The 14838-nt window shown below is 58.2% G+C and overlaps 1 protein-coding gene across 1 annotated transcript in view; it reads left to right on the top strand.

Annotated features, from left to right (window-relative positions):
• RRP1 (ribosomal RNA processing 1) overlaps positions 1-9616 on the top strand; it is a 35160-nt gene extending 25544 nt beyond the window's left edge. The window contains exon 13 of the mRNA XM_087861838.1: positions 7905-9616. Coding sequence (XP_087717964.1) covers positions 7905-8083 — 179 coding nt within the window. The 3' untranslated portion in view covers positions 8084-9616. The remainder of the gene's footprint in view (positions 1-7904) is intronic.
• The last annotated feature ends 5222 nt before the right edge of the window (positions 9617-14838 follow it).

Genomic DNA, 14838 nt, shown 5'->3' on the forward strand with positions numbered 1-14838 from the left:
ATCACCCCACCTTGTCCACAGCCCAGTCGCCCCGCCCCACCATCTGTGTTTCTCTGTGTGTCCTCACCCTGCAACGCAGAGCTCCCTGTGTCCGGGGACAGGGTTGACTGAGCTCGGGGTCACCAGCCCTCAGTGTGTCAGGGAGCCCTAGGAGCTCCTGACACATGGTGCCTGGGCCACCTGGGGGACGGGAGACGAGCGTGTAACTGAGTGCCTATGGCTGGCCCTGTCTGTTCCTGTGGTGAGTTAGTTTCTGGGTGGGCTCCTTTCCCACCACGGACTTTGAGCTTAGCTTTCTGGGGAGTGGAACCTGCCTTCCATGCTGGGGGGCCGGACCACTCCCAGGGGCTGAGCCAGCAGTCCTCAGGTTGGCTCATCCCTCAGGCACACCACAGAACCCCATTTTCTTCATGGCACTTGAGAGGCATGGGCCTTGCCCTGGGGTGTGTCTGCCCTTACACCCTGGGAGGGAGGGTGGGGGAGGACTGTCTAGTCATGTCGCTCTTGGCGGCCCTCCTGCTGAGGAACAGAAGGCCCTGTCCTGCCTGAAGGCTCCGGGTCACCGAGACACGGAGGAGCCACCCCCGCCCATTCTCCCTGCTGAGGCCTGAGCCCTGCACACCCACAGCTCTGCTCCCGAGGGCCCCCTGCGCCCCAGGGCAGGCCTTTGCCTCTCTCAGCCCTGTGTTCCCAAGGAAACGGGGCTTCCAGATCAGCCCTGACTTGATGCCTTTTCTCAGAGCCCCTTTGCTCTGCACCAGTCTGAATGGTGCCTCATTCAGACTGTCCCTGAACCCTGTCTTCCAGATCCTTCCTGGGCAGGAAGCAGACTCGGCTGTTTCAGTGTTGGGTGGATTGGGCCTTGGGGGTCCCTGAATTTGTGTCATGTGGGGGCTTCTGGGGGGTGCGACAGCCCTACCCTCTGCTTCCCAGCCCCGTGTCTGTGGCAGCTTGCTGGATGTCATTGCGCTCTTTTCATTTCATAATTATTTATGTAATATGTTCTGCCTTGACGTGAATTGGTGATGTGCTTGGGTTTCAGAAGGGACATGTTGATTCGGAATGTGTCTACTGAAGCCAGACTCATGCTGGCTGAAACAGGAGAGGGGATTCACTGGCCCTCACCTGGGGGAATTCTGGAAGTGGTGAAGGCCTCAGCTGAGGTCACTGCTGGTCAGGTCCCTTTCCCTGCTCAGCCCCGTGTGGCTGCTGTCCCTTCACCAAGTGGCAGTGCTGGGGCTCTGCTGGCTCTCGCTTGCTGGCTTGGAGACACTGTCTCTGGACTATCTGGCCCACCCAGGCCCTCTTACGAAACTTCCTGGCCCTCGACATGTGAACAGGAGGTACCGGATGGGGCGGCTCGTCCAGTCCAGTCTCCCCGACATGAGGTTTCAAAGCAGGAAGCAAAGTCTTTCCCTTTACTTAGGGTGAACGCCTGACAAAGTTGAGGAGTCGTAAGCAGGGCGGCTGACGAGCGGAAGCGTGCCTGATGCCTGGCTGCACGGTGCTGACAGGCTCCCAGCCCCAGGACTCCCGCCGGTTCTCTGGTCTGCTCGAGGCACCTGCGTGTGTCTCTAAAGGAGCTGGAGGCTGGCGTTCTCTGGGGCTTCTGAGGAGTCCTGGGAGGGGAGGAACCGGGAGCTGCTCTCAGCTGGAGGCCAGCTTCCGGTCAGGACTGGGACCTGTGACGAGTGGCGAGGCGTCCAGCGGCCCTGCCCAAGTTTCTGGTTTCTGTGGGAGGGTCCCGCTGTCTTTATGAACTGGGGCCGAAGCCTGCAGCCCAGGGTGGACGTGGCCCCGGCATTGGCCTGCAGCGGGTTGGGGCAATCATCAGTGAGGTCGCTCTTGGAAGCAGAGCCTGAGTTGGGGATTCTCATCCCGCTGCCCCCAGAAGGTGGGAGGGCAGTGAGGAGGGCAGTGAGGAGTAGCCGGGACATGGGCTTGGCTGGCACAGCTTCTGCCTGGCACCCCAGAGCACCGGAGCACCAGTGAGCCACAGAGCCGGGCCCATCCCAAGGCTGGGTCCCCTCACCCCTCTCTGGAATCAGTTGCTGGCCGTGAAGTGGGGTAAGACCTTGGTGAGAATGTTCATAGTGTGGGGCCCGTATCTGGAACGGGGTGGGGATCCCAGAGGCAGTACCGCCTGCAGGATTTGTGGGGCCCTGTGCAAAAGTAACTTACGGGGTCTCTCTTTAAAATCACGAAGGATCTTGGGCCGGCGATAGCCGAGTGTTAGCCCAGGCGGAGGTCCTCTGTGCCCTGGGACGGGAGCTCCACGCGGGCTGTGCTGTGGGCCCTCCCGGGGGGTGGAGTCCCCGTCCGTGCTTCCACGGAGGGCCTGCCATGCGCTGGGCTCCACTGTCTGGGGACTCCCGTTCCAGTGCAGGAAGAGCTGGGGTTTGGGGAACATAGAGCGGGCGAGGGGTCGGGTGTGGCCGGCGAGGGGTGGTCCGGGGAGGTCACCTTTGCACAAGGACTGGAGGGGGCGGAACCGGGAGCCAAGCAGATGTTTGGGGCAGCTGGCAGGGAGGAACATGTCCGTCTGCTTGGGCTGTCGTAAGCAACGCACAGACCCAGGCTCCAACAGCAGCAGTGTGCTTTCCCCCAGGGCTGCGGGCTGCGGGCTGGAGGCCGGAGGTCCGCCGTGGGTGGGGCCGGCTCCTCCTGAGACCTCGCCTGGGCGCGTGGACACCGTCTTCTGCGTCCTCATGTGTCCGTCCCTCTGTGTGTCTGTGTTCCCATCCCTTCTTCTCATGGGGACGCCGGTCAGATCGGGGCGAAACCCACCCTATGACCTTGTTGTAACTGAATCACCCCTACCTCCAAGTGCAGTCGCATTCTGAAGTGCTGGGGGTCAGGACTCGGGCCTGTGGATTCAGGGGGCACACAGTTCAGTCCCCAGCAGGCACTGAGGTCTGAGGAGCGTGCCCAGAGGTCTGCAGACCGAGAGTTATTTCATGAGCCCTAAAGTGCCTTCTGCCATGGCAGTGACCGTGAAAATAATAATGTATTTCTCAGCGTCCTTCTGGGGTTGTTTTCCTCTAACAGTGACCAGATGGACACTTGCAGATTCTAACATAGAATGGAAGGCAGTTTATTTTGTGAAACTCTGTGTCCCCAAACCACAACACAGCTTACATAACTCGCGCCATGGTTTGCTCTCTGCAAAGCTCAACAATTCTTTTTCCTTTTTAGAGTGAGAGCATGTGTGCCTGAAGCGGGGGAGGGCAAGAGGGAGAGAGAGAATCCCAAGCAGACTCCCCGCTGAGCACAGAGCCTGACCCGGGGCTCGATCCCACAACCCTGAGATCATGCCTTGAGCTGAAAGCAAGCGTCAGACGCTTAGCCCACTGAGCCACCCAGGTGCCCCTCAACCTTTTATTGGAAAACACCGGGCAGTGTCTGTGTGCATGGGGCAGATGGAGGGGGGTGGGTCTCCCCGCATTCGAACCCCCCGAACAGCCCTGTGTCCCAGAGCAAAGACAGCAGGAGACGAAATGTCACCAGGAATTAGCTTCATCTCAGGGTCAGGATAGAAAGGAAGAGGTGGGGCAAGCCAAATGCTCCCCTCTCGGACAGGATGGTCCCCACCCCTCCCCTGTGCAGCCCCCGCCCACCCCACGCTCTCTCCCGCCATTTGTGTCCCGCCACGCCCGTGGGCAGGTGCGCATGGGAGCTTTGGCGCCGAGGGTGGCGGTGGCGTCCTTCCAGTCACGGCGGCCATGTTGGTAGTGTGGCACCGGGCTCTGGCCACCACTCGGACCATCAGTGAGGGGGCGTCATGAGGGCACGAGCTGCTGTCAGATGCGCGTCTTGCCATGATGTGGGAGGAAGCACGTCACTGAGGACTTTTGGAGGGTGCTGGGGACCCCGTTTGTCCTTTGGAAAATGATTAAGAAGGGCAGGAGCCACACCCCGACCCTGCCTTTCCCATCCAGATGCTCCCGGATGCACTCCTGCAGGAGGATGGTCCAGAGGCGATGAGGGTGACTCTTCAGAGAAAGAGTAAATGAGGAAGGAAGGCTGGGCTCCATCGTGCAGCTCCGACTGAGGGAAGGGAGCCAGGTGATGAAAGCAGGGGTGCTGCCCCCACAGAACAGAAACAAGCAGGCATGTGGCTCCTGCTGGAGGAACGCACCACTGCGTGTGAGGGCACCTTGCCAAGAGGGAGAGGGAAGGACCCGAATCAGGTTAAGCCTGCAGAGCTAGGACCAGTTCACAGACGCTGGGGACAGAAGGACGTGTTCCATGACACGAGGCGGGAAACGCCACGGAGCGGGCAACCTGGTTCTTCAGAGAACCTCTGTGAAAAGGGGGAAGGTGAAAATCCTATTTTCATGATTTTCACCTTATAGGGATTTAGATCACCTTGTAGGGATTTAGAAATGAGTTGTTTAAAAAGCCAAGCATTTACGTGAGACCAAAGTAGATTGTTAGGTTATTTTGTGAAGTTGAAATCATTTCAACTGTACGTCATCCTGTTCTAGTTTATGCAAACAGAGAGTCCAGATCTACATGCAATGTAGTCTTGCACTGGGGCCGGGCCCTAGTTAACTTACCCGTGCTCCTTGCACGCTCCTGGTGCTCTCCTGGGGATGCAGGCTGAGGGGGCCCCCCGGGACAGAGTCCGGAAGGAGGGTTGGAGCCTGCCTGGCAGCCCGCTTCTTCCAGAGCTGACCTGGAGAGGACTTTCACCCCCTCTTCCCCCACGGTCAGCATCAGCACCAGCACCCTGGTCGTGGCCGAGATGGTAGCTGTGCACCTGACTCTTTGGGATGTCACATGGGGTGTGTGTTCGAGTCTGTCCGCCCCAGAAGCCAGGTAGAGAAAACTACTCAAAGGCAGCATGTGGCTTCCTGCCTGGTCACGAGGGGACCCCAGCCCAGTCCGTAGCACCCTGCAGCCCCCAGAAGTGCCCCCCGTGTGCCCCCCACCAAGTAATGACCATCCTGACCTGTACAGTTATCACCGCCTGTGTGTTTGAATAGGGTCACCGCCCAAGCACGCCTCCTAGAGCCTGCGGTGTAGTCACCCCGTAGTAGTTCAAACCATCTTGCGCTGGGAAAACCACCCGCGAGTCACCATTAGTGGCCCCGAGGGCACTCGCCTGCATGGTCATCGCGTCTGGTTCGAGTGTGTCCATCATCCCAGAGGAACCCGCAGCCTTCAGCGCTCGCCCCTCACCCCCACCCCAGCCCCTGGCATCCCCGATCCTCTCTCTGTCTCCACGGCCTTGTCTCTGTTGCACATGCTTGTAAATGGAAGCGCACGCTCCGTGGCCTTTTGTGCCTGGCTTCTCTCACGCAGTGTCGTGTCCTCGAAGCCCACGCACGTCGTGGCGGGGTTAGTGCTTCCCCCCTGCTCGTGGTCTAGTGACACAACACCGTGCGGCTGGACCGAGCTGTGTTTGTCCTTTTGTCTGTTGGTGACACTCGCTGCTGTGAATGTGGAAAGCTCTCACTTCATCTGGTGTTCACCAAGTGGGTTCCTGTGCTCCGTGGTGACTCCGCGGAACTTACCGGGAACCACCAAACTGGCTCCGTGACTGTTAGCTTCAAAGTGCGTAGCTTCTCTTCGGGCGGTAGCTCCATCCTGCTCTTCTTACCGTTTATCTCGTGAAGCCCGGGCCCTTGGCCTCAGGGTGTCCCACAGCCGGGCCTGGCTGGCTGTGTCCTTGGGGTGCAGAGGCATCTGTCGAGTCCCATTGCCTGTGTGCCATAGGTATGTCTGGTCCGTGGCTTATAGCCACGCGGAACCCCCATGGGTTCACACACTCCTCCCCTCGCTGGAGAGCCGCCTGGACGGCCCAGATTGCCCATACCCCATCCGTGCTGCCACAAACATCCTGGGACACATCCTCCTTGGGACCAGCAAGGGTGTGGGCGGCATCAGGGCCACTACCTGGGGGATCCTGGGGCCTGGCAGACACAGGGCTGTGGTCCCAGGGTCCTCACAGGGTGACCATGGTTTGGAGGGCACCGTGACTCTTGTACAAATGCATGTACGTACTCTGCTTGGGTCCGTGGGTCTGTGGGAACACGTACACGGTTGAAGCGCAGAAGGAATGTGCTGTGTGTACGCGAGTGCACGTGTGTGCAGGACAGCTGGCCTCCCTGTACCGGGCCTGCCCGCCTGTCATGGCGGCAGGTGGCAGCCGGACGGCCCTGTCTCCTGGCAGCATGCTGAGGCTCCGCCGTGTGAATGTGGCTTGCCCTCTCCCCCGACTCCGACACTTGCTGTCCCTGTGCCTGGCGTCTGCCAGTCCCTTCCTGCAGTGAGGTTCCGTCAGAGATTCCAGGACGGCAGACCTGGCCGGTGCCCTGCAGGGAAGCCATCCTGCTGACGCCCAGCACAGGCGAGGGCCCCGTCAGCCTGGTGGTCAGCGGGTGCTGGCCCCTGGCCGGCCAGGGACGCGTGGGTGGGCCTCCGGGAGGTCCTACGTTGCGAGGGAAGCGGAGCCTTCGTCACGTGCACGGGAGCCCCTCCCTCCTCCTCACATTGTGCAGGAGCCTGAAGCGGCTGCACCTGCCCGAGGGCACACGTTAGAGGCAGTATCCTGCAGCCCCCGTGACCCAGAGATGTGTGGCCCGGGCTGAGGGGCAGCCACCAGCTCTGCCTTGGGTTTCCCCGGGGGTGGCCCGAAAAGTCACCCAAGTTGGGGTCGATGTGGTGGGGGGCCACAGAGCTGCCACCTGCTGGTTCCCTGGGGCCTGCAGTTCTCAGGGCTGTCCCAGCACCCAGGACAGAACCCCCAAGAAAGGAGGTTTTGCTGGAGACACGTCAGCGGGAGTGGGCGTGTGTGCAGTCACAGTGACGTTCAGGTGGAGTCAGAACAGACTGCTGAGACATCTAGCGGAGTTCCGGAAAGGGGCTCCACGTACAGGAGTGCTCCCGCTCACGCGTGGCCACTGCGGAAGGGCCTGGAAGCCCCGGGTGGGGGTGGGCTAGAAAGGAGCCGCAACCCAGCATTGGGGTGCGGAGCGCGTCCGGGTGAAGTGATGCGGCCCCTCGGGTGGCTCCTTGAGAACCTAGGAAGGCTGATGAAAGGCTCCGGCCTGGGACCGGAGGTGCAGGGTCTCGGGCTTGACCTTCAGGACTGCACACCCCCGGGGCCAGCTCAGGGTGTCCCTCAGGGCTCACCCGAGACAGCCGGAGCCTGGGCGCTTGGGGGTGTTGATGAAAACTTGTACCGTGTCCTCAGCTGCTGGCTGGCCTGGACTCTCCTCCCACCCACAGACGGGAGACGTCTCGAGGTTCCGGCGGAAGCGCTGTCTGGGACCAGCCTCACGGGGCCCAGCGTGGCAGCAAGGTGGCAGTGCAGCTGTGGCCTGTGTCAGCTCGTGCTCCGTCCATGTCACCTGGCACACCGCCCCCCTTCCCACAGCAGCCTCTGTCCCAGGTCTGGACCCACGCAAGGTGGTGTCCCCGAGGGCTGGCCTGTGTACTCTCCAAAGGCCCCTCCAGGGGCTCAGGACCCCCACAGCCCCCTCCGACTCAAGCTTCCTCCCCTCAGGCTGCCTCCTGGTGGTCCCCTGTCTGGAGGGCCCCCTCACCCCTGGGAGGACGAGGCATGCCCACGCAGGCTTCATGGCCTTCTCTCTGTGGTGACTCCACTGACCCTGGCCCTTCCTGGCAAGTGACTTAAGGGTAAAACAGCACTCAGGCCCAAGCAGGGTGGCTGCCCTGCTGGTGGGGTGCCGGCCCTATGGGGCGCCAGGCAGTCGGAGGGAGCCGGAGAGCCAGCCCCCCCCCCCCCCGCCGGGTCTGCCGCGTGGGGATTGACAGTAGCATCTGCCTCAGGTTGTTTGAGGACTAAGTTAATGCGTGTAAAGTATTGACAAGTGTGTGGCACAGAGCAACTGTGGGCATGTGTCAGCGACTGGACATTTTGTCTTTTTTTCCAGCCTGCTGTGCAGACCGGAGGCCGACCTCCAAGCTTTGGGAGGAAGTCAGCAGGTGGCTGTGGAGTCAGAGATTGGAGCCAAGTGGGGAGGTCCGGAAGCTTTCTGAGCCTGTGTGTGAGAGCCGCCCTCCTTCCCTGGCGACAACGCTTAACAGAGAGGAGAGTTGTGCCCGCCCTTAGGGAAATGCGATGGAGCAGTTTATTGAAAGGAAGTTGTATTTTTGGAGAGGCCTTGAAAGTACACTCATCGCTTAAGAGAAAAGAGGCAGTTTTATTGCAAACCCGCCAGAGACTTGAAGTCCATTAGCAAACGTTTCAGCCCATTGTGTTCTTCAGGCTCTGAGATGTAAAGGCAGCATTACAATAGTAATTTGTGTCTCTTAAGTAGTCAACTATAAATAGTGGGACAGACTGAGCTGGGAGCATCGAGGAGCGATGAAGGTGCTTGGAATAGCAATTAACTCGCCTAGGAGAGTGCAGTGATTGCGGGAAGGGACAGGCAAGGGCCAGACGCTGTGTCCTCCGGTCCTCTGGATGCCCCCATGGAGCCCCCTCTGCTCTCTAAACCGTCCTGGGCCTTGGGCCATTTCTGGGTAGGGGGCAGTCCTGGCCCCAGACCAGAGAGCCCCGGGTGCTCGCTCTCGCTCTCTCTCTTTCACACACGCCACACACACACACACACACACACACACACACACACACACACGGAGGGGAAGCTGCCCCGGGGCATCAGTGCTGCCCACAGCAGATGCCTGGTGTCGGGGGAGTGCCATCCCGCCCAGGCCCAGAGGGGGCTTTGGCTTCTGCCTGTTCTTGCCCATGTGAGGACCTCTTCCTGTGCTGCTCTGCACTGCGGGCAGCCTGCAGGGAGCTCCCTTGCAGCGGCTGCATGTGTGTGTGTGCTGGGGGTGCTCACAGCGAAAGGGCTGCAGGGATCCGGGGGACGCTCCGACTCATACTTTCCAAAGACCCTGCCGCGCAGCACCGGAGGATTTCACTGGCTGCAGGCATTGGGAGCCACGACCCGTCCTTCCACCCTTGCTTTGGGGGTCAAGCTGCTGATGACCTTGAGATACAACTACCAGTTAACTTACCAGCAAAAATGGGTTTATTTGGGAATAACAGAATTGCAGCCCAGAAGCAGCTAGGCAAGGCAACACTATAGACAAATCAGGAGAAGAGCACAGAGGAGGCTCTTTTATAGAGGACCGGAGGGGGTGGGGCTCGGGCTGTTGTAAACAAAAAGTCCATTGGGGTAAACTGGGAGCTGGAAGTGTAGTGGCCTCTCATTGGCTGGGTCTGGACTGTCTCTCATTGGCTGGGTGAGCCATGACACAACTCTTTGGCTGGGCTGTGACTGTCTCTCATTGGCTGGGCTGTTGCCAGGGCAAGAGGAAACTTCCTTTCTGCGGGGATAGTGAAGTACTAGCTGAATTGGTAGCCGCCTGCAAGGTGTGTCTTTTGTTGTCAGGTCTGCAGGTGAAGACAGTGGTAGGAGGTGAGCCGGCCTCCAGACTTCATTCTAAATGGGTTTCCCCCTTATTAATGGTAGCCGTGCCCATGGGCAGGACTGGGGTCAGGGGGAGGTGAGTGAGAAGAAACAGCTAGGCCAGGGCCAGATCCTGCCTTTAAAATTTTAATATTTTGTTCATTAGTTTTTTTGGCATCTATTTGACTTATTAAATTATTGAAATAAAGTATTACTCATCTCAACGTCTGAGTTTTTGGCACCACCTTAAACTTCTTGTTCCAATGAGCAAGGCTCTCCTGCCCTGCCCTACCCTGTCTGCAGGATCCCCAGGGCCTCACTGGACCCTAGAGGACCCCGGGGCCAGCCTGCCCTGGACGTGGCCGTGCCCTTGGGCTTAGTGGAGCAGGAGGGACAGGAAGAGAGGACCCTCCAGTGGGGCCTCAACCCTGCCGGCATGAGGAGCACCTGGACAGGCAGGAGGGGAGGCCTGCAGTCACCCGATCCCCCTGGGGAGCGGCCAAGATCCCTGTCCTCAGATGCCTGTCCCCGCTTCAGAGCTGAGCTAATGAGTTGGATTGCCTAAGAAGTACAAATAAAGCAAAACAAAAACCAGAGGGATGCCTGACTGAGGCGGCAAGCAGAAGCAGAGACTAAGCAGGGAAACAGCAGGCGGACAACAGATTTTGTTTTTGTTTTTTCCTGCCTCAGGCTCATCTTTGAGTGTCAAAAGCCAAGGAGAATTAAAGGGCCCAAGGTGTGAGCTCAGACCCTAATGTGAGTGTGTGAGTGTGAGTATGTGAGCACGTGCAGGTGTGTATGTGTGGAAGTGTGAGCCTGAGCATGTGGCCTTGGGGGTGTGTGTACACATGTGAGTGTGAGCAAGTGTGCAAGCAAGTGTGAGCACGAATGTGTAAATGTGTGTGTGTGACACACACAGCCAGCTGGACAAGTCTCCAGAGAATTAAGTTAAAAAAAAAAATAGTCAACCTCCCAAAATTGCATACGTATGATTCCTTCGAGAAAACATCCTTAAAATGAGAAATTATGCAGCCAGGAAGGATGGGTGGCTGGTGGTTGGGGAGCAAAGTGGGTGTGGCTGTGGGAGGACGGCCGCACCGAGGTCGGCATCCTGAGTGTGATCCTGTACGATGGTTCTGCAGGTGTTACCACTGGGGGGCCCAGGATTATGACATGTGAATCTTCCACTCTTTCAAAATGAAAAGTTTGTTTTTATTTATTTTTAGGGGGCGGGGAGAGGCCGAGGGAGAATCTTAAGTAGGCTGCAAGGCCAGCGTGGAGACCAGCATGGGGCTCGATCCCACAACCCTGAGATCGTAACCTGAGCCTAAATCAAGAGTCAGATGCTCAACCGACTGAGCCACCCAGGTACCCCTCAGAATGAGAAGTTTAACACTAAAGAACGCAGGGAGGACCAGGGCAGATGCGACTGTGTGCTAGGTGCTCTAGACCCTTCCTTGCACCAGGGCCCAGCGGCTTCCCTGGGGCAGGCTCTTTGTTCTGCTCCAAAACTTGCCGGCTGGAGACATGGGCTTGCTTATTTGCTGAGATGTGCCCCCCCCCCCATAACAGATGTCTTCTGGCCAGAGATTGGGAAGGTGAGCCCAGGTGTTTGACACCACCTCCCTCTCCCTGGCTTTCCCTGTGACACCGGCCACCCCTCTGGTGTATTTCAACATTGCTGTCTTCTCTGTGGCAGAACACAGCAATCAGAAGAAATCATAGCCATGCCTCCTTTTACACCCCAGAAGTCTGGCGGCTCCAGAGACAATACACCGAATCTTTTATGTTTGACCTTTTCTTTCCTTCGGTTTGCCAGTGTTTCGTGTCAACTTCAATTGGACTTTGAGCAAGTTTCCAAAGAGGAGTGAGCACGTGACTGGGCCAGCAGCAAGATGGGGGAGCAGCGCTGGCAGAGAGAGTGCATCCCCTTGCCGACTTTGGCCGTGGACCTGGTGTCCTGCTCCGCGGCTTGGCTGGGGGGCTGCTCTCTGTGGGATCTCACCTGTGTCCTCACTGGCAGGCATGTGGTGCCCACCACATACAGACCAGCAAGGGGACCACGTGTCTCCCGATTTGTGCCTTGCTCCATGGACCCAGCATCCCAGGCAGACCGTCCCAAGTGCAGAGGCTCCACCGTGAGATGCTCTGCATTTTCACTTCAGATTTAGCTGATGTGAGAGAGGGTCGGAGCCAGAGACTCACTAGGGACCCCGCACAGCAGACACAGAGCACAGAGAGTTTTAGCCACGGCGCTGACAGAATGAAATACCAGCAAAGCGAACTCCCTCCTCTGATCTGTCCTGGTGGCTCATGGCTTAATCTGCACATTTCTCCCCCTAAATTGTCTTCTATTTATAAGTCGCTGGCACTGTGTAATTTTATCTGGTTGCAGTCACAGAGAGGAATTGAGAATTTGATTTTAGAACCATCAGTAGAACAAGTATTGCTGCCCTCTGGTCTGTCTGCTCCCTGTGCTTGGGGCCGAGCCTACATGGCAAGAGGTTTCCCTGCACTCACTGGGGCCTTGCGTCTCACGAGAAGCTCTACTCGACACCAAAACACTGCCTGGTTTTCCATCTCAGCTTTGTGTGCCTGTGCGTGTGTATATGTGTGTATTGAGAAGGAAGGGGTTGTAAAGGGTGAGGAATATAGGTTTTAGAATGAGAAGTCCAACACTTGTCTCTAGGACTTACCTACTGTTTAAACTTGGGCTTCCCAAACTTAACATCACTTCATGTCACAAAATAGCTACCGAGGTCCAACAATCACAACCATATTCTGGGCAGGAACAAGGAGGATGAAGTAGGGACGAGAGAGAACGGACTCCTCTCTCAGTAGAGGCAGCTCTCTTTAAGGAACTCTTCTAGAAGTCCCAGCCCATCACTTATAATTTGTTCACCAGTCCCTCTGAGCCAGGGGAGCTGAGAAACTTTTCTAGAGCTGCACGGCCAATACGGGGGTTGTGTTAGGAGGGAGGAGGGGAGAGTGGATGTGGGGCATGTGGTCAGCAGTCTCTTGCTGAAGGAGGCTCCCCTGCTCAGCCCGCTTACCTTAGCCCCTGTTGATTTTGTTCGTGGCACTCAGCACAGTTTGTAACTATGGGTTGTCTGTGTCCCCATAAGGATGCAAGCTGCATGAGTGTGGGGTCCCAGCTGATTGATCCCCCCTACCCTGGCCGGGCGTTGGTCCACAGAAGAGTGCAGTGTGGGTGTTTGCTGAGAGGGGTGGTCTAAGCCCTGTCTCCCTGAGCCTGTGAAGTGACCCCCCCTGCCCCACCGAATCAAGCCCCCCATGTGGAGGAGTACAGGACTCACCGAAACCCATCGACCACCCCAAACTCACACCTGTGCAAAAACGTGTATCTGGTCCGTTATCACAGCTGATAAGGAGGAAGGGGCTGGAGTGAAGTGGGGACCCATCACCGCTGACCAGGCTGTGGCCCTGGGGGGGGGGTGACCCCCAGCACACATGGTCTGGAAATAAGCAGCCTGTGTTTACAGCTTTAGTTTGTCTTTAGTTGTGAAATTGAACTTTGTGTTTCAAATAATGTCAGTGGAAGGCATGGGGGGTTTTTTAATTACCGAATTGTGTTTGTTGGGGAAAGAACTCCTCCCCATCCCTCTTTTCATTTTCTAAAAGTAACCATTTTTTTTAATAGACTAAAATTTTTGCCTTAATCATCCGTTTGCTCCTGTCCAAGCCTTGACCTGGCTCAGATTGGGTGCTAGGGATGCTGGAATGGGATGGAGCTCCATCTTCAGGGCACAGAAGGGCCCTCGGGACCGCCCAGTGGCACCAGCAAGCTGCTGCATCTGGGAAGGGTGGGGGCCGGGAAAGCTGAGGTGTGGGCTGAAACCTGGCAGATCTCTGTGAACGGAGCAGGTGAACCACAGCATTTTCCTAATGGGTCAGAGTCCCGGAGGCAGAGGGACCTGGCACTCCAGCAGGCAACAAGGGAGTGGCCCAGCTCTCCCAGCATAGGCCCCGGTGGGGGGGGGGTTGCTGTTCCCACCTGCTGCAAAGTGTCCCCCAGGCTTCTGGTGTCGGATAGCCCCGAATCCCCGCGGGCCGGGCATCCTCTGCAGTGAGCTCCGGGGTGATCATGCTGTAGTCAAAAACACAGAAAACGGCACGGCCCAGCAGCAGTTTCTGCTAGGAGAAGGCTTCTAGAACCTTACCTTGCCGTGGCCCCGACAGGAGCTAGGATGGATCTGATGGCTGTGGGAGTCCGTGCCTCCCTCAAGGCCCCAGGCTTGTCCTCAGAGGCTCATGGGCCTGCTGCCTTCTGCCCTGGCTGTGCCCACGTTCCCACACGCGGTGACACCGTCTACCGACTGCTGGAAGTAGTTTTCTCCCCGCTTTCAGACCCTGGGAGGAGTGCCTGTCCAGAACCCCCTGTCCCTGGCTGCTCTGTTCTTAGCTGGTTTTGGGTGGAATGAACTCTCTCGCTATCGGGAAGGCAGGCACCGGGAAATGGCTTGCTCTCCTAACTGAGGAGTCTAAGCACGTAGGACCCACAAGGGGTGCATGCTCCAGCCTGGAGCATCAGGTCTGCTGCCCCCCGCCCCAAGACCTTGATCTCAGACGGGGTCTTGTTGTTGGGCTTCCGGAATTCTCTCAAGGTCCTGTTTCTGCTCTCCTGTGCAAATGACGAAGCAGCTCAGAGAGAGGGGCTGAGCTGTCCAAGGTCTCTCAGGCCGTCGGGCGCATGAGCTGCCCCCCCCCCCACAGCGGAGGGGCAGGTGCTCCCCGTTGACTCCGGCCTGGGTCTGCCACCCACAGGGGCCAGAGTGGATCCACTGCCCCCCGAGGCTTCCTGACTGTGTGTGTCTGTCCCCAGGTGACCTTGGCCTCTGCCTCATCTGGGGCGACGTGCTGGGATGGGTTGGGAGGCTTGTGGAGACTCCCGCTGGGGGTGCATCCACGTCAGCCCCTCAGAGCCCTTAGGCCTTCCTTGCCCACGAGGGTCTGCTCTCTCCTGGGACTCTTGGCCAATCCTGTCGTGAGACTCAAGACGAAACTGGCCCAAAGTGGTTGAGTGGGGAGCAGCGTCTCAGGGCTGCACCCTTTCCCCTTCCAGCAGCCTGTGCTCCTGGGACCCCTCGCCCACTGCCCTCTGTCCTCTCCTGTGAGCATGTCCCCAGCCCTGCCGGAGCCTCAGGCCCAGAGGGTTTTTCCTCTCCATCCATGGTGCACTTTCCAAAGGAACCCAAAATATCTGTTTCTAGAAGTTGGCATTCAAGAGCTATAGATGACTCACGTCTCAGCCAATGTCTCCCTCCTTGGCGCCCACGCCACTGGGCCTATTTCTAGCTGCTGGGTTGCATGCGGTGTTCAGAAAACCCGTTAGCCAGCGTCACCTTCGTAACCAGAGGGTCCATCTGCTGGTTCGTCCTGAGTTCGAGGTGGGCTGTTTGTGGCCCGGTCCCGGAAGGCCGATGTG

The sequence above is a fragment of the Ursus americanus genome, chromosome 4 (assembly GCF_024610735.1).
Source record: "Ursus americanus isolate L20-20 chromosome 4, mUrsAme1.1.p, whole genome shotgun sequence".
NCBI lineage: Eukaryota > Metazoa > Chordata > Mammalia > Carnivora > Ursidae > Ursus > Ursus americanus.